Source organism: Pieris brassicae, chromosome 11, assembly GCF_905147105.1.
Source record: "Pieris brassicae chromosome 11, ilPieBrab1.1, whole genome shotgun sequence".
NCBI lineage: Eukaryota > Metazoa > Arthropoda > Insecta > Lepidoptera > Pieridae > Pieris > Pieris brassicae.
The window spans coordinates 13,862,727-13,888,898 of NC_059675.1; the positions used below are offsets into that span (position 1 = coordinate 13,862,727).

At 32.5% G+C, this 26,172-nt stretch overlaps 1 protein-coding gene across 2 annotated transcripts in view; it reads right to left on the reverse strand.

Moving 5' to 3' along the window:
• LOC123716200 (nephrin-like) overlaps nt 1–26,172 on the reverse strand; it is a 73,614-nt gene that overhangs the window by 22,940 nt on the left and 24,502 nt on the right. For both annotated transcript variants that reach the window (XM_045671819.1, XM_045671818.1), the window contains exons 4-6: nt 21,160–21,368; nt 8,841–8,951; nt 1,660–1,866 (exon numbers count right to left, since the gene is read on the reverse strand). In XM_045671819.1, the coding sequence (XP_045527775.1) occupies nt 1,660–1,866; nt 8,841–8,951; nt 21,160–21,368 (527 nt within the window). The remainder of the gene's footprint in view (nt 1–1,659; nt 1,867–8,840; nt 8,952–21,159; nt 21,369–26,172) is intronic.

Consider the following 26,172-nt stretch of genomic DNA (forward strand, 5'->3'; position numbering starts at 1 on the left):
GCGGTCATGTTGCAAAAGAAAACACAGTTCGTTTTTGATTCAAACGTTTTCGATCTGGAAATTTCGACCTGCAGCACAAGCCCCGTGGACGGCCTGAGGCCAAAGTTGATGAAGTATTGAAGGCTATTGTGGAAGCGGATCCATCGCAAACCACGTCCGAGTTAGCTGCAGGCTGCGGTGTTAGTGATAAAACTGTTTTAATTCACTTGAAGCAAATTGGCCAACCAAATCCTGCCCCAAGCGAAAATTAACCCCAAAAAAGTTACTTGTAAGCGTTTGGTGGACTAGTGCCGGTATTGTTCTTTGCAGTTTTCTCAAATCTGGCCAGACTATTACGGCTGGTGTCTTGTCAGCAATTGCAAACCATGATGGAAAAGCTAGCGGCTAAACAACGTAGGCTGGTCAATCGCTCCACGCCACTGCTACTTCACGACAACGCTAGACCACACACTGCACAACAGACGGCTACCAAATTAGAAGAGCTTCAATTGGAATGTCTAAGACATCCTCCGACTCCCCGGACCTTGCTCCAACAGATTACCATTTTTTTCGAAATTTGTACAACTTCTTGCAAGGGAAAAAATGTAACTCTGATGGGGCAAGCCAAATCGCCTTCACAGATTTTATTGATTCCCGTCCGACTGGTTTTTAGTAAAGGGATCAATGAACTACCTACGAGATGGCAAAAGTGCATAGAAAACAATGGTTCATACTTTGATTAATTAAATATATTATATTTAAAAATATTCGACTTTTTGTTCCTCCCATACAAAACGCCAATTTCATATGTAAGGACCTAATGTTAGGTTGGGCAAAAAGTCTTTTCGCATTATAGTATGTATGAACTTGTAATACAATGTCTTTGGCTATACTATTTGTATCTGGCTGGTTTTGGTATCATTAAAAGTTTAAATTTAAAAGAAGATAAATTCAAATTAGGAAGTTTCGGTCTGTTCAGAATTCTTTAGGCTGTGTCAGGCTAACATCACGAGAGGACTGCCAAAATCAATTTTAATCAGTTGCCCCAAAATTTCTACAACCTACAAGATGGCAAAAAGTTATCGAACAATATGGTACCTACATACTTTAGTTAAATGTAAATAAACTATATTAAAAAATGTTGTGAATTTTCTTTAAAAATGCGAAGGAACTTTTTCCCCCAACCTATTATTATATTAAATTAAATAAAAATACTATATTTCAATAAAATTTTGAACATTCTGGATGTTACTGTGCAATAAACATAAACCCTTTACAGTTATTTTTCTCTTGTAACCGACATCAAAGTGAACAAACCTTTTATCATTGCTTATTTCCATAGTATCGTCACGTGTGGATATTTCTAATTGACATATCCACACGTGACGTGATTTGTAATTAATTCTAAAATATCAATACATGATATCATCGCGCAAAACCTCCATTTAATATAGTAACCTAACGTTTAACCAGAGAAACATTGTCATCTACCATCTAGAGAATTTGTTCGTAGTTAAATAATCTTTGCACAGTTTAAAAGACAGGTTTATTTTAATTCTTACTTTAAACCAATGCTACATGCAAAAAATATGGTAACCTAAATAATTCACCCCATTATACGTCTTACCATTGTGTCAGGTCAATTGAAAATACCTCAATACGTAATTACGTCATACTCACAATTCATTTCTAAGCGCACCGTCTTCTCTTGAGGGCTGACGAGGTTTGTATTCGAGGCTCGACACTTGAAGGTGGTATTCAAGTGGGATCTCTTGACGTGAGGTAACTCGAGTTTGTTAACAACGACGTGCGAATCTGTTTTCTCGCCGATGTATTGGGGTACGGGTACACTGTCTATAAGCCAGATCACTGTTGGTGATGGCCGACCTGAAACAAGTGAATATATGAGGACAGGCCTTTTATGTTTTATTATATACTGGATTGATTTGTTAATATTTCTAATTATTATTGAATTTGGTTAGGGTTTCATGGTCGTAGGAACTTAAAAATAGTTTAAAAATCTAAAGAGGCGCCTCGTTCCTTTATTAAATTATAATTTGAATTTGGAACGGTTTTTTAAACTTAAGATTAATTAACGTATGCTATAAAAAAGAGCTGCGTAAAGCTTTAATTTCCGATTAGCTCTATGGTATGTCCTTACTAAAAAGTTTTAATAAATAGAATGCTTTAAGTAGCTAGCTTGAATATTTATTGTTTAAATCTCGTGTAAACTTTAAAATTATTATGGCTTATAGCATATTCTTGCTATATTCGTTAACTATAAACTGTTAACCAACCTAATTGCATCGTTTTTTTCAATTAAAGTACATAGGACAGAAGAAAAAAAAGTTCATAATATCAAAGAAAAACACAATTTATTTTTCTTTTTTATTACATTTAAAAATATATTTTATTTAAAGTGATGTGGCCGTATGGCGCTGGCGAGTAGTGTAGTGAGTTGTAGACGAGTGGCAACATCGATTCAATGGCAATCGATAATTCCGTTTAACAAAAAATAATTAACGACTAAATTGACGACATCATGCGAAAGAATTCGTATACTATATACCTGAAATATCGTATAAAACTTTATTATACGTACGAATAGTAACCCTAACTGCAACCAAGTTCATTTAAAAAAAAATTGCATGAAACATTAAAAATAATATTAAGGTTTCCAAGATATGAGTTCTACTTAGCAAATATTTGACAGAATTTAACAGATACTAATAAATATAACATATACACATCATTTGTAAAATACATTAAAACATCTCCGCATACATTAAAAAAACTAACGTAAGTTTTTAACTACAAAAGCTTGTTAGTAAGATATGATCAACAATTAACAGTTAGTCTAGCCTCAAAAGGGTTGAAGATTATATCGTGTATTCAGGAAATGTACAGTTAAATGGCGTATAGTGTAAAATGTTTACGATAAATCTTGTTCCGAACTAGAATTAAAAAGTCGAGGTGCAATTGATTTAAATATAGAACAAAGCCTTTTTTTTAAATAAAGCACCCCTACATACTAGCCTATCGGGCACGCAGTCCAAACATAGGCTTTATTCGAAGGTTAAAACGATTTTTTTGTTTTTTATTGTTATACATATTTAATGTATTGTATTATAGTTATATATTATTATAGTACTATATATAGTAATAGCAATGATTAATAAATTAAATAATAATTTAATCAGAATGAAAATATAAATTTAATATTTATGTAATGAGATGACATTTCATTAATTTGAATTTGGCGCGCTTTGCGTTTTTATAAGTTATCTGTGGAAGTTGGTAAGCGACGCATCGGAGTGACGCGCGATAGAATGGCGGATGACGTACAGATTATGTAGTGCATTTATTGTTATAAAAAACTTGTAGTGAGATTAATTAAGGATACAAATGAGGAGGCGATATTAGTAAACTTTAAATGTCGTTTCTTTGTATTTGTAGGTGAGATTTAAGACTAATTGTCATAGTTAAACAATAATTGTTGTAACATTGTAAAGGCGTGATAAATAAAATATAACTTTGTATTCTCAGAGAATCAATTTGCGATTTATTTTAAAAATCCGCAATATTATATGTTATATTTCTATATTTTTAATACCGTTTAACATTTATTAAGAATTTATATTAAAAAAAATATTTAAAAAAAAACAATCAATGGCACGACAACATTTTTAGGCCTGGGAATCAGATTTCTGTATCTGTTTCATGATGAATTGTTAATCTAATAGGCGAGTAGGTGATCACCCTTCTGTGCCTGACACACCCCGTCGACTTTTGGGTCTAAAGCAAGCCGGTTTCCTGATGTTTTTCTTCACCATTCGAGCCCATGTTAAATGCCCAAATAAGAAAGAAAGTCCATTCTATGGTCCAGGGATCAAACCTACGACGTCAGGGATGAGAGTCGCATGCTGAAGCCATTAGCCACCAACACTGCAGAATTTATATTAGAATTTTTTTTACTCTAACCTGAAGATAATACACAAAAATTTTGACGAGTTTTACAAATCAGTAAAAACATCTAATTTGTATTTTATTAAACAGTAACGTTTCTTATTCAATAAGGTTAGGTCAAATACTAGTCTCGCGCATTTCACTTAAATCTACAATCTAAGCAAATGCATACCCAATAACCTACTTTAATTTATAGTTATTGAAGCATAGTTGAAATTGCATTTACCTTATCCAAATAAAGCCATCAATTTGTGACTAGACCGTCGTGGTTTGCAGACAAATCGAGTCAGAGCAAAAATAGCCCCAAACTACAGATAGAAGTTACGGAATTGAATGAAGCTCGGGGATTGAAATAAAATGTTTGCTTTTGAATTATGCAAGCTTATATAGAATTGTAAACCTCTAATCTCATAATAGCCGGCTTTAGTCGTGGCTATATATGTATGGTTGTATCTTATACGGCTCTTGTGCCCTATTTCTATGATTACTGTGTTATAGTTACGGCAGTCACAACTTCTACGAATTGACTTATTGATCCATGCGTGTAAATGCTGATATATAATCTGTAAAGATTAGTTGACGCTCATTTCAAGTTGTGTTAGGTGAATATCATGGAAAATGTACCTTGTTAAGTTAAAAACTACGCTACTTTGTAAGCTTTAAAGGTAGTTATGGTTCTAATAGATAAATCTAATTATAACAGTACATTTTAATATATTATAGTTAATATTTAGATGTTTTTAATTTAATAAAATACATTTTTTTGTGACGGTAGAAAACAAGTTGGTCACAAATTCTCCGTCCAACGAAGTGTTGACATTGATAAAAAAAACGAATCAATCAAAGATAAAGACAAGATAATAATTTGTTTACAAACCTAAGGTGTTAAGTACAAAGTACGAAAGCAGGAACCTGTTATTGACACCCGTGCCAAGTGTCGAGGTGCTTTAAAACTTAAATTTATATTTGCATAAGTTGGTAAAGAATAAAAGAAGATTACGAATACGTTTTTTTTTTAGTTTGATCTATTTAGTTATATTTATGTCAGAAATGTAATTATTTGTGTCATATTTATTATGTAGTTGATATTTGTGTGGTCCTCGAATACCTTGATGTTATAAGGCGACCTTCAGTAAACAAATAAAAAAATAAACTAATAGTTATCTACAGAAAACAACAGACTTTTGACTGAAGAGAAAGATAATTCAAAAACTTTTCTCTCTTTTTGTAATTACAAAATTAAGAGGCGTTTGATTTGATCATAATTTGTACAATAATTTATGCATATTAATAACATACAATTACAATGTCAATTTCATATATTCAATCGATCACAATATTCATATATTTGAGGAAAGTAAAAAACAACTAAGCTTTTTTTGACGATTTGAAATGTTATTTGAAATAGGATATATACACAAAAATAATGGAAACCATACAGTCATGTTATTAGAGGTAATTGGGAAACATTGACTAAACATTTAGGCATTACTGTAAATAACATTAATGCCTAACTTTCGTATTAACTACTAACTGATGTGAGACCGATTTTAAATTATCGTTATTCATGTGCACTTTTTATTTTTCATGTATCGTTTTCTAGTTTGTATTTTTGCACTTCTTACATACCTTATCTAATTTAATACATTTTTTCCATACCGCGGTTGGAAGAGATCGCTCGAAAGCGATAAGGTCACCAGTAGCCCTGTCATTTAATTATGTTCAATGTATATATTGTAATGCAACGAAGTGTTAATAAATAAAATAAAGGAGAAAGATCGTAAGTATACTGGCATATCTTATCCTAAAAACTGTAGCCCGGATGGTGGACCATCTATTTACATAAATTCGAATTCAAAATTTACTCAGAAATATGCCCGTCACCCAATAACTTAATTAATATCTGGTTATTAATATTATACTTGGCATAAATCTAGTAATAATATATAGGTTTTTGTACACTATAAAAGCCATTTTTTTATTGTAATACAGGTGAAGTCGCATCAGCCAGTTATAATATTTCTTTAGGTGTAGAGTGTACGGGCGCGGCTAGCACTGTAATTACGTTATCACGGCCCACGTCAGTCCTCTGTATTGATTACTTTGCTTCACTCGGAAAAATTCATGACTTCCACTTAATATCATCTTTACTACCCACCATTCAACAAAATTATTGTAGCGATAAGGGAACAAATAATACAGGAACAATAATATATAATAGCTTGGCTTTAGATTGCCTTTAAGTTATGTGAATTGACATTTATAGGCTGACCTTATGAATTATATTATGTAAGTATTGGCTTGTAGCTAAATTAATATGTATAAGATTAGCCATATAATAATGTTATGAGAAAGTGGTTAAACGTGTTGTCTATCTTATTTTATAACGAAATTATATATTAGGGTAGGTTTTTTAATTATCTTGCGAAAGCTCTTCAATTACAGTAATCCATATGGTAATGTGAATTAGAAACATATTTTTTTAATACCTATAACTCGAAGCGATACTTATAAATTACGCGACGATGCTAAAAGGTCTAATCAAATTCTTATCATACTAAACACCACCTCGTAATGTCCAACAAATTCGTCCGCCAAATGGTATGAGATGACAACCCCTAAGCCCGAGGGCTATGCATAATTCCGTGGAAACCTTAAGCGGGGGATTAGCCACTGTTTATACAAGATTTTGCAACTTAATGTTATATCAGGAGTCATAAAACTGCTGAGAAAATTTGTTTAAATTAATTTAAAATAAATACTGTGTAGGACTTAAATTCCTTCTCATTCTAAATAGGTGAGTAAGTCTTCCACTTTCTGTGTCCTAACTTTAAAGTAAATATAATTTTAAGTAAAATGCTAAAAGAAATAATAATAAATGACGTACCAGATTAATGAATAATTAACAAAGTGATAATACAGAATCGTTGCGTAAAATAATACTAGTCGTTATCAAACACCCTTGAGACGATAGATAACTTTGCACGGCTGCCATTTGGAGGCGATCACACAGTGACTTATCGGTAAGTTTAAGCGCAATATATCAAAGTAATCGGTTTAATTTCTCATCTCCCACTTGAGAGAAACTTGTGTTTATTCCCAGAGATTCTGTACTTTATTATAACGATAAAATACTTTCAAGAAAAATCGTTGTACCTGATAACATGTGGGTTTTACTTAAACAGTTTGACGCCGCTCATTTAAAAATTAATTTTACTCAAATAAAGCTGTGGATTTTAGGGATGTTAGAATAACAAACATATTGCATAATCCATTGATACAGAGCCGGTGTTCTAACGTGCTTTTAAGTACTAAGTTGCGAGCCCAGCTTGTACTGCTTACTATTTAGAGCTTTATTATTATTTATATTTGTCATTAGTTTCAAATATGAATAATTATAAATCACAGAGATCACAACAATATAAGTAATTTGTTTTTGTTCATATTTTTTTAAATAATTTCACTATGTTATATTAAATCATGCGCATTTATCAATATCCTGTCGACTGAATTAGAGAAAAAGCTTTTTGTTAGAAGTGAGAAGCTTAATAAGTACTTTACTAATCCTATTTTCATGTAAATACTATTAAAAGCCTTTATAAAGAAAGTTGTTTACATAAAATTTCTATTCTTAATCATATCGGGTGAATTTCCATATCTTGGTACTTTAAAAATGTAGGTCAGTCGTAGGTAATTAGGAGCATCGCTCGCATGGGTTCACAATATTCAGTTATGCAAGTGTATCTTGATTGGAATACATAATTAGAGACGTGTTGTAGACTTTGTGTCAATCTATCATGTTCTGGATCTGAAGTCCAACCCTTATTTTATATTCAGCAACAAAAGAGCATGGCAGGGTGATATTTGTTCGATGTTTTACACTAAAAGGTGTTTTAAAAAACTACGTAAGTTACAATATGGTTGTGCAATTCTTAAGAATTTTAATATAAATAAAATAAAAAAATAAATATCTATTTTAAAGAACAGTGACATTTAACAGTGGATTTAAGAAATAAGGGAAAACTTTTCCAGCCATCTTACAGGTTGCAGAAAATATATACTTCATTTATGGGCCTAAGTATACGCTACTATAACATGATTCCGAGTGAAATATTAAAATTACCTTTAAACAGATTCAAAACAGATATTAAAGAAACATTAATGTGTAAAGCTTAATGACTACACAGTTAATGACTGCCAAGAAGACAAAAATGCGTGTTAATTGTTCTAGTTATATTGTTATAATTTATTGTGTTATCTTTGAAGTGTTGTGAATATGTGTATAATGTGGAAGTAAATCACAGAAAATATATTTTTTTTACTTATGTAACTTTGATGTTGTTAACTTTTACTTTGTATAATAGAGGAGAGTAATGTAGAGGGAGGATAAAACTAGCTGAGTTTCTTGCTCGTTCTTCTCAGAACAAGACCTCCTGGTAGTTTTGCGAACTAATGGCGTATTCTTGCTCTTTCGCGAATTTTGTAAACGTTTTTCACATTCATAAAAATGCGCTAAGACGCATCTAAACTGAGTAAACGTATTTTAATTTTAATTTGGATTTTTGATTTCATTTCTTTGCTAAATCGCTTAGACGGTAAAAAACTATTCCTATATAGTAATTAATTATTTTATTTTAGGAATATTAGTGGTTGATTAAGTCTCCTGTTTCTAAGTTTTTTGATTGTCTCTAATTATCTTTAAACGTTTCCTCTTTAATATATTATCCATAATCGATTTTAGTAGCTTAAAATGAAGCATACGACAAATACTAACTCGTTAACTATTAACTGACTTCAAAAAAGGATGAGGTCTAACTTTGTGTTATGGTGTGATGAATATAGTGTTTAGAGTTTCTTTCGAATGCTATTTAAATTATAAAGAATATTGAACTTACCTCCTCTAACCTCACATACAAGTACAAGTTCATCTCCCTCCTCCAGTGGGCCTACGACGCCTGAAACATCTCTCCCTGATTTGTCATACAGTATCAACTGGTGTGGTGGTACTGAAACAAGAAAATAGGAAATGTATAGAATTTGAAACAAATTTTTTACTAAAGTTTTATCTCTGTCGTATCTGTTTGAGCTTTCTGTGGCTGGCACACATTTTTTGGGTTTAAAGGTGTTCACTTTGATTACGACATTTTCCTTCACCGTACGAACGATTGTAAATTCGTATATAGCAAAGTCCAATGGTGAATCGCCTTGGTTTGAATTTACGACCATAGGGATTAGAGTCGACACGGTAAAACACGAAACAACACTACTCAACCTACATATAATGGACAATTCTATGTTTGGAGATTAATTTTAACTGAAAAAGAAAATTTGTTCCCAAAGTCTGCCGAATTATGACTCCACATGGGTGACATGGCTTTACAGATTTGTTATTTCATTCAATTAGTATGTAAAAAACAAATAATATCGTGTTTATAATTCCATAGATGTAAAAGATATGAAAATACTTAGATCGCGTGTTCTATACATTTTAAAATAGCTGTAATTAGTCTGTAGAGCATTATTAGTCCGTTGTGTAGAAAATTAATTACCAAAACGTTTAAAATTACATAAAATGATTTATATTTCGTTTATAGTTGTATTTTCTAAACCTGTAGCTCGCTCTGAGCATATTTTTTAATGTCATTTTTTATTTACACTCATTTCGTTAAGTGGTTATTTCACGAGGTATCACTTTAATCCCGATTGGAACTAAAAACATACAATATATGAGATTATCAAGTTCTCAACGGCGATAGGTTGAGTATTTGTTAATTTTGCGCCGTATTTCGCACAATCATCTTATGAATAGCAGATATTACATTGAGTTCCATTCAACCCTATGTAGATGTCTATCTCTAGGGATTGAGAGATTAGCTAATACGGAATATGACATCTAATACACTTACTTAATTGTAAAATGGTAATTAATTCACGATATAATCGAAGTGTATAGTGTATATGTTCTATTCTATCGCACAGGTAAATTTTAGTTGAAACTCCACGTAAGTGGTTAGTTTAACTTGGACAATATAAATATCGGCATAATAAAATCATGTAAAATATCTCTTATCAACGTCAAAGCTGATAATATATAATCGGGTGTGATTGGCCGTTATCTTAAGGACAACAGACGCAGACACGCGACATATACGTCTGTTTGTGATTAGCACAATTATATGCACGGTTTCATCTTTCGTCTGTCAATTTGTATTTTCACTTCACGGATGTAAGAACTTAGCTATTACCTAATAACATGTAGCATCTACTTGTCTCCGAAAAAGAGTTGTCAAACGTACGAAACCAGGATAGCGCGCTTTAAGATGTTGTCATTGGAGAATCGTAGAAAATATATTGAAATATCGTTTGCGTTTAAGATGTATCAGGTTGTTTGCCTCAACCTTTTAACTTAATTTAAATTTCGTTTACCCTCTCGATACTTAAGGTATTCGACCTCCGTTTCAAAAGAACGCGTTTTGGTGAGATTGGTGAGATTGAGCATTCTGATTAACGAGCAAGGTCTAGATATCTGTAGTTACATCACTTTGAAATAAATTCCTTTAGTTTTGATAATTTATGAATTAATAGTGATTTTCACATATATTGTTGTATTTTATTTTTCTTTATCAATGTGCCAAGCATTGCCAAGGAACGCGTACTAAAATTAAAGTTTATTAAAACATGCATATTATTAGCACTACAACTAGTCAGGCCTAAAATACGATAATACATAAAAACTTTTCTTTTTTGAACTTTTTAATTATTTTGAATTTAGAACATATATGTTATTTTTTCGTATTCATTATTAAATTACAATATGGATTGGGGTGGTAAAGAAAATAGGATTGTAGTTATCTCCTTATACAAAGTGAGTGGAGCCATTCCCGATCAACATTTCAAAAGCTTGGTATCAGCCGTATGTTGGTATATCATACTATCAACAGATACAACATTACTTCGTCTGTCGAAGACTAGAAGAGATCGGGACGGCCGCGTGCTGTTAAAACTACAAAGGTTAAAACCGTGAGAAATGAAGATTACCGCTACTATCGCGTATTATAATATACAGGACCTGCCCTACATCAATCTTTACAATTAAATAGTGGATCGATCAAAACGCCATCTGTATCGATACGCAGATGAAAAGCACAGTAAATATCCTCTTTACCGATGAAAAAACGATTGAAAACCACTACAATAAGCATAAATAAATGATAAAGTTTACGATCTCAATTCTAAAGAAGCTGCTCAAGTGATCGAATAGGTTCAACCTGGTCATCATACTGCATCAGTGTCTTATCAAGAAGTTACAAAACTAGATTTTTGTGAAAAAGGAGTGGACCTTAGCTTTACTTTGGAAACAGTGCGTAACAGATTCGTGGCCAAACAGATTAAAGGCCTGTATAAAAGCCAAATGTGGCCATTTATTGAATAGAATAGTTTATTTTTTGCTGAGACTTTAATAAATATATAGATATAAATAACATTACATTACTTCATTGCAAATGAATTTTCATTTGTAGCTAAACTTACGGCTGGACTAAGGTACATATCTTTGATTTGAAATAGTTGTGTGTGTATTCTTAATACACTCACATAATATTGCATTGAATTAAACTTGATGTTCTTGAAAATAATAGTTTGTAAAGGTTAACACAATATTTGTTGTAATACATAAGATAAAAGATTACGACTTATTGCTAAGGTTATTTAAACAAAAAACATTATTTTTATTCACGTATTGTTTATTAAATATAAATAAAATCTTCCTCAATAAACGATTTGTGTAAATCTTGCCATCATACATAAGTAATTAATGAAAATCCATGTTTATTAGCGTCAAATCGTATCTGTTGATGATGACTTTGAGGTTCCACAGCCTAACACAGACACAGCGCACGGTCATAACAACTCTCAAATACATTTGCATACACACACACACATTCACGAAAACTTAAGGTCTTTTAAGACTTAGTTGTAACACTAAAATTACTTTAAAAAAAATGTTGTCAATATGTACCACGGAATAATTGTTATCTATACGTAGTTACACACAACACAGGGACTACTATACTACTACTGTGGGGACTAGCGATATATGAATTTTGTAAATAAAGTTCTTCTTATTATTGTAGATGCGGGGGATGCCGGGGTATGTTGCCTCCGGGTGACTACCCGGATGACTCCAAAGGAAACAATGCGATTGTGATTGACATCTTTATTTGACGTGCTTTTGCGTCAATCGCTAAATACAGACTGTCTCTCTGTGTTGTTACATTGTCCTTATAAAACTACGCTCACAACTATATAGTATATATATAAATACCCCTACATTATTATTATTTTATAGACCTTTCTATACCTGTTACACTTTTAACCTCGTAAATGTTTGATTCAAAAAATTCTCGCGAAAAATACTGTAAATGCACAAACAAGTGTTTAAAGCATGAAGAAACAAGAATCCATTGCTGGAACTTATTCACAGCCACGCGCTACTTGGTCAACATACTCCTTCCATCCCAATGTTTAAAGTAGACATGGAAATTTATTTTATAATAAAAAATCAGCAGATATAAAACACAGTGCATTACTCTATAAAGATTTATTTAGGGAAACGTACAGAAATTATTGCGTAGACTCAATTACATTGAGCCTAAAACAATAGTATTTGGAGGCACGTAACAGAAAGGCCGACCACAAAATTCGATTTACACGTAAACCTTTCTACTATTTGCGACAAAAGTAAACCTTTGTAAGCCACAAAATAGCAAATGGGATCCCAACATCCACAGGGCTAGTTAGTAGTCATTACAAAGGCGGTCATTCGCTAAGTTGCTCTTCGATACCGGAATCAGTGGCCACCGGAACAACGTCGAATTTAAATGGAGTTCCATAGTTGGAAGCCTCAATTAAACACAGCGTTCTCAGCTGTTATGACGTTTATTTTGCTGTCAATTTGCTTTTCGATTTACGTCAGTTAATTACTTTATACATTATGTAGCTAATCAAAATTAATCATATTGTATGTATATTAATCGCGTTTTGGAAAACGAATCCTTATAGGTTGCATTTTTTAATATCAACATGGATGTTTTGATGCTGGTCACGGCACAAAATTAATCTAAGTTAAAATAGCGTGTATACGTTCATAATGTGATTAAAAAAGTTGACGAAAGCAATACAAAAATGTAACCAGTAAAATGTATTGTCCCACTCGATCTTTTGGTATTTTTCAATAACACAAGTAAACCAATTTTTATACTCACAATAGCACACAAAGGCTAACTCCATAAAATGTCAGCTGAAAAACATTTACGACAGCGAAAACCGGTTTTGACATGACTATTAAACGGTCGGCGTTTTAATAGTGACGTCGTAAAGCGGCCTTTGTAATTGAGGTTTTGTTCTACGATGTTCAGTACATTATTATGCAGTTGTTTACATCTATTGCACATAATGATAGTACAGACTACGTAGAAGTTATGGCGTGTGAATTATGCATAAGTTACAAGCTAGGCTACTTCTATTTGCGAACAAATTACAGTAGTTTATTACGGGATCGCGTTTACGTACGACATGTTTACGATTTCGACATTCACTTCTTATATCGCTTTACCCTTCAGAGGACGTTTTATGATATTGAATGAAATTGGTTCGTAACGGTCGTTACACTGGTGAATGAATGATATTTTGATGGTCTCATTGTCATTTATTGACAATTTTTATGCAAGTTACTATTTATACCCAACCGTCTCTAACCCTCTTGTACACACAATTTTACAAAAAGCGACGAATCTTAAATTATTAAAATAATAATATAGTTCCATATTATATCATAAAGATACAAATTCAAGACTTTAAAAGTGTTAAAAAATTCAGTTCTATTTGTAATTATATGGGTAAAAAAAACCTGCTCGAAGGCATTCAACAATTATTAATTTTTTGCCATCTATAGTCCAATGTCATATTTTGTTGTCTGGGGATACATTTATTGCATTTTCGGATGTTTGTATTTTCTATTTAGTGCTTTTGCTTGATGCCAAGGTAAGTTTTTTGTGTTGTCTAGATTTTGTGTTTTGTTTTTCAAATCTAGCAACCGTGTGGAATACATGGCGAAACTTCCGTATCTATATTGTTATAGATCAGTTACCATTACAGAGATTGTTCTTTTTGGAGGGTAATGGTAACTGAGATTTAAAAAGATCCTTGTCTATTTTTTTCAAGCTGATCGCTATTATTTGATCGATTTCTTCGGTACCACTTTCTTTTCTTAAACAATTTTTTTTGTCCTAAGGATTACTGGATGTATTTTTGATATTTATCGAAATTGCAGTCGTTTGGTGTTTAGTATCATTTCCTTTGTCAATATCAATTACTAGCCAGACTCTTTCACTGGTCTGGTGTAGATCATTTATGTGAATGTGTTAATCATTCGGTATGATTCTGAGAAAATAACAATGTCATCAGTAAATGTTTGGTGATTCAGAAAATTATCCCTTACCTAATACCTTCCTCACTGCATTGCAAACTTGATTATGTCACGGATCGAGTCACCTTTATGTATTGTAATTTTATCTCTTATTCTAGAGTTATGTAACCTAACTTTAAGTTAAGTTACATATAAATATTGTAGGAAATAATTACAAGCGTAAACCAAACGTAAACAATCATCGTACACTTGAAGAAAAAATTGAGCCCTTTTACCACACATATAAATGGTATTTTAACATTCTCGTTTCCGATAATGTACAATAACATAAATGTCATTTAAATTTATGAACCCTTAGCCAAGTTAGTTTTTGTTAGCCTCTATCCCTAATTTTTAGTTATATATCATATTTTAAACCATGAAAGTCAGTTGTTACCTAGCTTCAAACAAAGCGTTTTATGTGAACATCACCATACAAAAACCGCCAAAGAACATAATTCTATTTGTTGTAAACTTTCAAAGTTCGTATAGAAAACAATAGTATGAACTTAAAACTAGGTTTAAGTTTATTCCTGTATTAGAAACCACAGTTGCTCTTGTATCGATGTAGTACTGACTAATTCGAAGTTTCAATTCAATTTTTTCTTTTACAAGAAATATAATCTGAAAATTCATTCCGCGTTAGTAGCTAATTCATGAGGCTGCGTACATCGTTTCATTTCAAAAATTAATCGATATTCTCTCAGCTGCTTCCACGAAGTTGTTTCATTAAATTCAAATTTCGTGTTGTGCTTATTAATTCAAGCGAGCGTTTTCTTCGCACGTCGCGTTACACTGGGTGCTCTTAATATTTTTACATTTGATAAGTTCTGAAAATTTGTAAAGCGACTCGAAAATACCTCATGGTTTTTAAATTAATGAAAGTGAACTTATGGATACGATATAAAAATATAATAATGTTTTAATAAACTTTAATTTACATTAGTAAGCTTCAAAGTCTAAGTCAAAAATCATTTATTGATATAGGTAACACAATGTACACTTAGGAGCGTCAATGAAAAAGAAGTATACATTAAATGCTTCTAATTTTACATTTACTTCCAGTTCTCAAATCAAGGGCGTAGAACGGAAGAGAAGAACTGGTAATAGACTCTCCGCCACTATTTTAAATCGCCAAGTTTTTTTTAATTACACAACGTTTGTAAGGAGCTGCAACCATAACACCATGTTCCACATGACAGGAGGCATGATGAAATAGGCGCACGCACTTACTTTCTCGTGGGAACAACACGCAAATACATAGTCAAAAATAACTAACATCATAAACCTTATAAACCATGGACTTTCATTTATAAGCAGGATAGGCATAATCCATAAGAAAAAACCTTTATGTAAGTTTTATAAACATCGTTTGTTTGTACGATTACCAATTTTATTAGCTAAATTATAAGAGAAAGTAATGTGATGCATTCTATTGTACAAAACGGAAACAATAACTATACTTAACAATAATATAAACAACTCTAAATAATCATTAATATAAAACGTTAAATATATAATATTCAGCCATAGCATATCAATAGCCTTTATTATGAATCAATAATAGGAAGATCAAGAACAAGGTCTCGTCAAGTATAGGTTTCTCGCATCGGCTTAGTGTGGAGCGTCAATGTGGTTTGTGATGTTTTGCGTGCAATTTGAATGGTTATATAGTTATCATAAAATAAAATAAAATCTTTAGAACTGGCCAGTTAGAAACATTGCTAATGAAAACTTTAAACTCTTTGGTAATCTGGTCATTTGTTTTTGTGAATTGGCGGCAAATCTAAAACTCTTGTTACATGTGAAAATGAACCTAACGCGTGAAAATTTTCGATCAATCATTTATGACTTTCGTTGGCGGCTTACTCAACCACAAATCTATGATAGGTTGCCATTAGCATTTCTTAATGAAGCCCCATGTCGTGCCACTATTTAGAATTTTAGTTTAACGTTTAACGTTTGTGTTGTATAGCGGACGTAGCAATCTCAATGATCGTCCTCTAACAGCGTCTACTGAAGATAATATCAGTGCCGTGCGACGCATGATAGCAGAAGATAAGAGAGTGACCTATCAGCAGATACGGGCAAGCCTAGGCATTGGTATGAGTCAAATTCAAAAAATATTGCTCGAACAATAAGGCGTCAGGAAGCTTTGTACCAGATGCACTCCCCATACTTTAACCGACCATCAGAAACATATTTGCATGGTCTGGTCTCACCAACTGTTAGATAAGTTCAACGGCGGTGAGTCAAATGCTGTAGATGACATCGTCAGAGCTGAAAGCATGCATGAAAGCTGGATACATTGCTACGAACCCGAAACCAAAAGACAATCAGCTCAGTGGGTGTTTCCTTTCGAGAATCGGCCAACTAAGGTAAAGAAAGGAAGAAGTTAAAAAAGATGATTGCCTCATTCTTTGCTCGAAATGGTCATTTCGCGACAGTTGTGCTAGAAGATGGAAAGGCAGTTACTGCAGACTGGTATGTCAATCGCTGTTTGCCTGTCGTCTTGGAAAAAATCGACAGCAGCACCCTCGAAGCAGGATCCTCCTTCAATTTTTCAAACACGACAATTTTTTCAGCGCACTCTGCAAAACGGAATGTTGAATATTTGAATATGACAGGGGTCGAGATAATGAGTCATGCGCCATACAGTCCTGACCTGGCACCCTGCGACTTTAATTTAGTCCCAAGAGCTAAAGATAAAATTCGAGGTATTCGCTTTACGAGCCCTGAAGATGCGATGCCGATGAAAATGCCATAGAAGATACCCCTAAGGAAGAATGGGCCCACTGTTTTGCCCAGTGGTTCCATCGAATGCGAGGATATGTAGAGAGGAACGGAGATTACTTCGAAAAACAATAAAAGTATTGGCAACTTTCTACATTAAGCCGTTTTTCCTTTTTTAAACAATTATAGCCTTAGTATATTATTTAATTATTTAAATATGTTCGACGTCCTGGTGGACAGAAAGACTGTGCCCAGTTTGTGTTTCCACCACACCAGCATTATGTACACAATAATTAAATTAAATAATCACGTCCAATTAAATATATCATATACCAAAGTTGGATAATGACCAGATATTAGTTCTGGCCTCACGATGGTTTTAGTTTTATACGCAAGCTTTAATTGTTAATATAAAATATTGATGCACAGACGAAGCTTAAAGACGCGACGAGAATTGATCTATTACTTAAAGACAAGACTGACATAGCAACTTAAATAAATATGTTATTAAATACATTCTAGTAATTAAAATTGAATACATAATATTCACTAAATTGTTTAACAAACTTTAACCTTTAATGAAATAATAATGAATATATTAGATAGAATTTAACACTCAGAAACAGTCAGATTGTATGAAAGCAAAGTTTATAGTAAGCCGTTTACTATGAAACAAGTTGGCAAGTTCATGTTAGCAATTCACTTAAAAGTTTACATAATCACATTACTCCAGGCTTAAACTTTGATATTTCTTAACGGATAGCGCAGGCCAAATATTGAAATATGAATGTTTCAATTTAGTTATTGTTGTCAATTTTTATATGAAAATGGTATAGTGTATACATTGCGGGCTATTCGATTTTAAGTAAGCTGTGTTGATCTGGTTAGCCCAGCCCTACAGTCACCGCGTCAAGCTCGACATCTATGGCGTAAGCGCATTTTCATCTGATTAAAAAAAGCGCTGCGCCTTTGGATATCCGTTTTCTTAGATACATTTGAATAACCATATTAAAAATTCATATTACAAATTAAACTTTAAATCATATTTGAATAAAACATACACAAGAAAGCATATACACATTAAACATAACGTGGAATACGATTTTCGCTTCAAAGACCATTGACAATATATCTGGTTACGTAAAAGGCATCCAATTTCTGTTCCCCTGTCTCTAACATGTTGACAAACTTCGTAAAGTATCAGTTTTCTAACAAATATTTGTCAGTGGTACGGCTACTTGTCCCTATCCGCTGCTGACGTTGCCTCATGTGTTGGTTCTCACGATACGCTACATTTTATAAATGTCAATGTCAATAAAATATTTATCCATAATTTCTTATATTAAACTAACGTTCTTAATAGAACATAGTATAATTACTTAAAAGAGATTCTTTAATAACCTACTCAGATTTTTATGCTTTTATGATAATTATCTTTAATTCCAGATTAATAATTGTAACATACTAGAAGCTTTACCGACTTCGTCTTTAAATATCTTAGAATGAAATAGCCTACTCAGAGATATACATACTTTTCATAATATTAGTTTATTAGTTAAAGTCTAAATTAAGAAATAGGGTAAAACACGTTTTCGGGTTTTCAATGATCTGTGGCTAATACAAACATTAGCTTTACACGTTCAGAAACGTAAGTGTAACGGTTACGTTATGTAACAGGTTTATTAATTTACAGCTAATGTATCGCCAAATTTCAACTATAAATATTATAAAACGTGTAATAGACACGTTAGTTATAAGTTAAAATATTATCCGAAAACTTTCCTTTCCATTACTATTTTTACTTAATTGCTTAAATAACTGTTCATTTTAATTGACAAAAGTACATGCTACATAAAAATATATAATATATAAGTACAACGACCAAGGCATATATAAGGCAAGTATAACCACCGCCTAATAAGTTGTGTTAAACATTCATATAGAATTAAACGGATGATAAAACTCATAGCAGTTTTAAAATTTCACCCGTTTCTCCTCGACGTCCGCCGTTCTACAACTGAGCGTTTTCAAGGCAATTATTGCCGCGCACCCCCACTATGTGGAACCAGCTGCCCACTGAAGTATTTCCGAACCAATTCGACTTAGGGTCCTTCAAGAAAAGAGCGTACCAATTCTTAAAAGGCCGGCAACGCAACGAGCCCTCTGGCATTGAGACTGTACATGGGCGGCGGTATCACTTAACATTAGGTGAGCCTCCTGCCCGTTTACCACCCTGTTCTATAAAAAAAAGCACTACAGATATATCATTTCTAGGGAAGCGAATTTTTTAGCAATACAAATTTTCGGCGTCAGCACATTAGCAATTTATCCTTTATCGTATTTAGTTTGCTAAACATTCAAACATAATAACAGATTTATAATATTAAATTCAAATAACATTTTGAAATGCGTTTTAGTCCGGAATAATATTTACCTTTAAAACTAACTAATAAAAAATGATATCACAGCGCGCACGCTTTTAAACCAGTTAGAATCATTGAAATCGTTATTTTATTATTTCCACCCGATTAACAAACGTTTATCGTTGAACATTTTTTTATTTATATATGATCCGATTAAAAGTTCGCTCGGCGTAACAAACAGCTATCGGCCTGTTAAATATATTGATGCCCAGGTATTTACAAATGGGAGCTGTTCGCGTACGTGACCTAGAAAAATTTACTCAACGTTCGAATCTGGCTGAGGCGTATATTAGAGCCGATTCGGGTCGGCGTGATTATCAACAACAAATCAAACGTTAATATGGCTATTTTTCCTACCCCGGCTTTTTGATGATTAGTTTCGCTTTATATTTGCTAGAAATAGGTCAAAGATTTAAGATATAATTCAGTATTTTTTGATGCAAACTTTAGACGGAAAAAAGCGGATTAATTTACCAGAATACATTTTTATTATTTTCCAAGGTTATTTAGTTATAGATTTTCTTTAAATATATTTTATAGTTTTAATTATTAAATATATGTATATTAAATATATGTATAAAAATAAAATAAATTACCGTTATTATAGCAAAAGCTTTCTGTTATACTATATATGTTATAAGGTGTTTTTGTAACTTGTATGAAAATACCGAATATTATGAGACTCAAACAGTTCTAAATATCAAGGAAAATGTACACTTTGTTCAGGGAATAAATAAAAATAGTCTGTAAGTCAATTCAGTTTGCTGCAAACAATAAATGTGTCCGTAGGAGCCGTAGGTTTCGCGAGTGTAATGTGCTATAAAATTAGTTTTCCTTACTAGAACGGGAACAAACGGTACAAATTACAAAATAATTTTTCTCTTTGACTTGATAACTGCATTTTTGTTCTAGTAGCCTTAAAGGATGTGACATTTTTATTTATTTCATTCAAATCAAAAAATCTATACAATTTACAACGAACATCACAACATAGTACTATTGTTCCTAAACTTTTACGCTAAGCTATAACATTTTCTAAAACTGTGAAATCTGGAAGAAAATGTCGGGACATTATTGTAATAACACCATTTTGAGATACTTTGACGGGAGCGGACGTGTGTAACCTCTCATTTTCCTAACCGAAATTCAAAGCAGCCTTAACAAAGCTTTGTTTTGCATCGCTCGCTCACAAGCGACTGAAAGCAGCCTTTTTAGATAAGACTCCTTATATATTCTGAGGAAAACGCTGTGCTTAAGTTTTTGGGGGAAAGGAACATCTGCTAAAATTCCCATTGTTTCCGGAACTTATGAAAGATATAATTAATGTAGACTAATGAGGGAAAAATGATTAAAATTGTCATGAACGTTCATCTACACGTACATGACCTCAAATAGTGAACATTTAGTTGAGTGACCCACATCGATATATATATATATATATATATATATACTTTTTTATGTAATAGGAGGCAAACGGGCAGGAGACTCACCTGATGGACATTCACAGCGCTCACAGATACTCAATAATACCTAACCTCACATATAAAAATATCTTGATAGAAATTTAAAAAAAAATTACCACATAATACATACCTATAACTGACAGACGAATTTGAAAATTTCGCGTTGGTGAATTCTTGAAGTCGACCCGACATCTATACACTCCTTCATCATCCAACTGGACTGTATCAAGTGTGAGCGAAGCGGGGCGGGAGACGGTTGCAAAGTAGGCTCGCGGCCCAAACACATTAGGGTCGGACCATTGAAGGGCCTTATTAAACGACCGCCCACGGACATCGAAACTGAAACAAAAGCATCTATAAGTACACAGAATAAGAAAATTACAGCTAATAAAAGTACTTCAATATTTGTATAACATACATTCTTATTAGGTTTCTATTTAAGTAAATGCTGTGAGTGACTTTTCATTTAACCTTTTTCGGCCTTTGACGGCCTTTATATATATGTACCTTATTTATTTCAATAGAACTGCTATATGTTTGTTGATTGTTGCTTTATATATCATTTACTAACAATACGGCTAAAAAGCAATCTAAGTAAATAATGTAGCAAGTTCTCATGAAAACAGAAATATTAACTCTTTAATAAATAGCAAAAATAATGTCCAGTTCTTAAGTATCTATGCTTCATGAGCGTAAAATAATTTCCTAATATACCACCACATTTAGACAGCGAAAGTCAAGCAATTATAAAATTCCACTGGTAAAATCCACAAACAATTTATGTCTCATTTCACCGCGCACGCTGTGGTTACAGTAATGTGTAGAGTTACCTTGTAAGGTAACTTTATTCTATGGATTAAACCTTAGACCACATTATGTTGCGGCAAACCGTACACGACTCCCCAAGGACGGTTTAGCCATTAGAGGAGGCGGAAACACTTCCACGTCTAATTTAAGCTATGCTCACACGATTTGTTTTGAAACCACTTTTATAATCGTTTTATATTTACAAAAATGTTCACTGAAAGCACAAACGTAACGACTGTTTGGGATCATTAACGCAGTTGAAACATCACGTGCATCATTTTTTTCTACGTTAACATTATATTGAGCTCAACAAATCAGGAGTTGGTTTGTTGTGCTCATTCATTGTATTAATAACATCAATTTTACAACCTAGTACTGTTTAAAACAAGTTTTAATTGAATATAATAATCAAAAATATATTCTTGAAAATATTTCATCGTTTAGATATTCGTGCTATGCACTAGGAGCAGTAGTTCGAAATTAACATACAATAACAAAATGGAAAGACTTTACTTATAAAAGATATACATAAAAAAGTTCATTGGTTAATTGCAGCTGTGCTTTCGAAAATTTGTAATTCTAAATTCAAATTACCAAACATAACGTCTATACACGTCAAAAACAAAGTTAACGAATCAATTCACGAAACAGTTGCTATAGCTGTCAATAACAGGCCTGTCGGGAGGGTGTAGATATTTAAAAGCCGCGGAGTTGGCAGTTACCCTAATAATGGGGGCAAACGACTTGCAGTGATTAATGGTCCAAACAAAATAGAGGATTCCACGTTTACTAATTTGTATTTGTACGTATACTGGTCTTGTTTGGGCAAATGTTTACACAATAAACTAATAACTATTGTACTTACTTTCAGCTTTTGATGAGGCTACTTTATTGTATTATTTACATAGCACGACGTTTCAAGTCAACTTTTTAACAGTATGCTTCAAGATAGTCTTTTCCATAATTATTCACTAAGTAATGATTTTGCTTTTGATGAGAAATAGACGTGTACCATGAGTAGATACGAGAGTAGTTTCAGCGGAAATGAAAACTGGCGCTTCCCACGCACAGTGTATATTACACGAGTGAAATTCTGCCTTTATTCAGGGTTTTACAGTCACATAGACCATTAATACTTATACAATAGGCAGCATTTTTAGCAGGTTTATGCTAAATTATGGAGGTATGATTACTAAATCTGCAATAAAAGACTTTAAAATATAAAAATTTCCCCTTTGGTTTATAAAATTTACTTGTTACCTAAAAACCAAATTTTCTAGACTAACAAGCGAGCTATAAAAGTATGACTCGCAGAATTTACGACCGCATTTCGTAGTACAGACGTTATCAGCTCTCGTTTTACGATATTCGTGATTCAACAAACATAGTATGAACGCTTAATTTTAGTTAAACTATGTAGTTTAGCCACATTGCATATCATTCTTAATTTTTAATTACATTATTTGATGACTATCGATTTACGTCTATGTATTTATAATTTTAAATTGACATGAAATTATTTTTGGTTCATTACATTTTTGTGTTTTTCAATCATTTTTAATGCCCCCTTGAATCTGTCAAAGTGAACTAAAATGGGGATGTTTATGTCGCTCGTATATTTAGTTTCGCATGTAAACAAAATATAATTTTGTAATAAGAAATAAAGTTCTTTAAACATAAACTTAATTGATTTATTTATGGCTAGATTGGCCGGACGAGTCTAAGTGCAAATGAGTCAAACGATTAGCTGGGATGTAATAAGTTTTGTTAAACAACTACAAACTATCGTTCCAATTACGCTACTAATTAAAATGTTCACATGATAATTAAAATTTGCCGTGCTCAGGTTGGCTGCACGTAAGTAGGGCGAATTAAAATCGTTGAGTTAACCAAACTTCGGCATAATTCTCGTATTTTGCGAAATGGAACACGCTGTATATCATTATCTGTACATGTTATACAATAACATTGAATTATTGAGTGAGCCCATAATTGAACTGAGCTATAAAAGTTTTTTGGAATGCTCTTAATTAGTATATACTGTGCGTGGACTAAAATAAAAGTTTGCTATTTCATAAAACAAGGTGTTATTATTTTTATTAGAAAAGGATGTTCATGGTTTGAATTGTATAATTTATAATTGAGATGTGAGGTCTTTCTGAATCTTCTACCACATTTACCATGGACAGTGTTCAGAGTGGTTTGGAGTAACTGCAGCTGAGTTTTATTATCGGACGTCAAGCAGAATACACAATACCACCTCGACATCAGTCGTTCTATAACTAATTTAGGTTCCTTTAAGAAAAGATCGTACCAATTCTTAAAAGGCCAGCAACGCACTTGCGAGCCTTCTGGCAATGTGAGTGCCCATGGGCAGCGGTATCACTTAGCATCAAGTGAGCGTCCAGCCTGTTTGCCTTCCATTACAAAAAAAACAATTTCAATTTATTGCGGTTCAATATTAGTAGAAATTTAAGGGAAGCGTAATTCATAGCGGTCAAATTACGATAAGTATTTGCTCAAACTTCTAACCTCTTAATAATACTATAACATTTATGATTATAACAATTTACGCTTTTACACAATACATTACATAACCAATTACATTTCATAACTAATGGGGTATGGACACGCTGGAGTGTCAGTGTTGTCGACCTTCCCTTTGGTTTCAAGTACGTTAGGTTAAAAGGATTTTTTTGCTAATAGCATGGGTATACTATAACAGAGGTCAAGTATATCTGTACGTTATGATAAAATAATATAAAACACGAATAAGAATACTTTAGTTTATTCAATCAAAATCAAAATACATTTATACAGTTTAGATGCGTCTTAGCACATTCTTTTATTCATTAATTTCTTTCTTTTCAACGTTTACAACATTCACGAAAGAGCAAGACTACGCCATCCATTCGCAAAACTACCAGAAGGCCTTGGTCTGTGAAGAACGGGCAAGAAACTCAGCCAGCTTTACCTTTTACATTATAATTATTCAAAGGAAAAGTTAACAACATTAAAGTTACATAAGTAAAAAAAATTAATAAATATTTTCTGTGATTAACCACATTCACCATTACACACATATTTGTAACACTTCAAAGATAACACAATAAATTATAACAATATAACTAGAACTATTATCACGAGTCTTTTAGGTAGTCATTAACTGTGTAGTAAAACAGCACAAATAACTTTCATACAATAATAAAAAATGTTGCAAACGCATTTTGGTCTAAATATTAAATTTAGAATTAAATACAACAAAATAACAATAACTGTGAATTGTCACAAATGAAAAATAGATTTTATAATGACGATGATGTTTATGATTAAAAGAGCCTTTAAAGTAAATTTTTAATACCGTTTCTCAAAAAGTGGCGTATTGCAGGGACGTATAGCATTCGGGATGTGGGCACACACACAGTGGACACACTCGAGATTTTTCTTTACCTTTTCCTTTTCCAACTGTCAAAACAATATCTATTAAAAAGAAAAAAACAACCACGAAGTTTTTAGTAAAAAAAATCATAGGTGTTTCATACAAATATTTCTAAAAAGAAGGTACTATTTTTTTTCAATATTAGATTTAATGATTTGATTCAATGATGTCGACAATTGTATACCCTCACCTTCGGCTGCGCCTCGACTTGGGTAGACATTTGTGGGAACTCTTTGCAATAACAGGCTTTCCGCACTCCTAATTAAATATACTATTTTGTCAAAACTACTTGACCGAATTTACTTTTGTTACTCTAAATAAAAAAAAAGTGGATAGAAGAAATAGAAGCGTTAACAGGAAGCGAAGGGGTTCCGATCGACGGTACTGAATTTAGCTAAGATATAGAATATATAGAATAGATAAGTAAAATAATGTATAAAATGTAAAAAATCTAAGCTGTATATTATCTTTTTGTCACGACTGGAAATTAAACGGGCTTTATTATTATTATTAATCCCTAATAGTTATTATTTTGTTTTAAATACTTAAATATGAAGAAAGGCAGGTTACAATTAGGTAATAGTGTTTTATATGGAAGAAATTGTTGCCCCAATAAAACCTCTCTTACATCTAAACCGTTAACTGACACGGCATTTAATAGTCTGTTGATATAACAATATCATACATCAAATACAAGATAGTATGATGTTGTACTCTGTAATTATAATTAATTGTTGCTGTAGTACATAGAGCGTGTAGTTGTAGTTATAGGTACTGTATTGCTCGCCTCATAGACTAACCTGCATTGGATATTACCCCATATAATTATTTATTTTATTAATCTATTGATCGCATACATACGACCAGTCACCTCAAGTAGCACCCGTTCACGAGTAT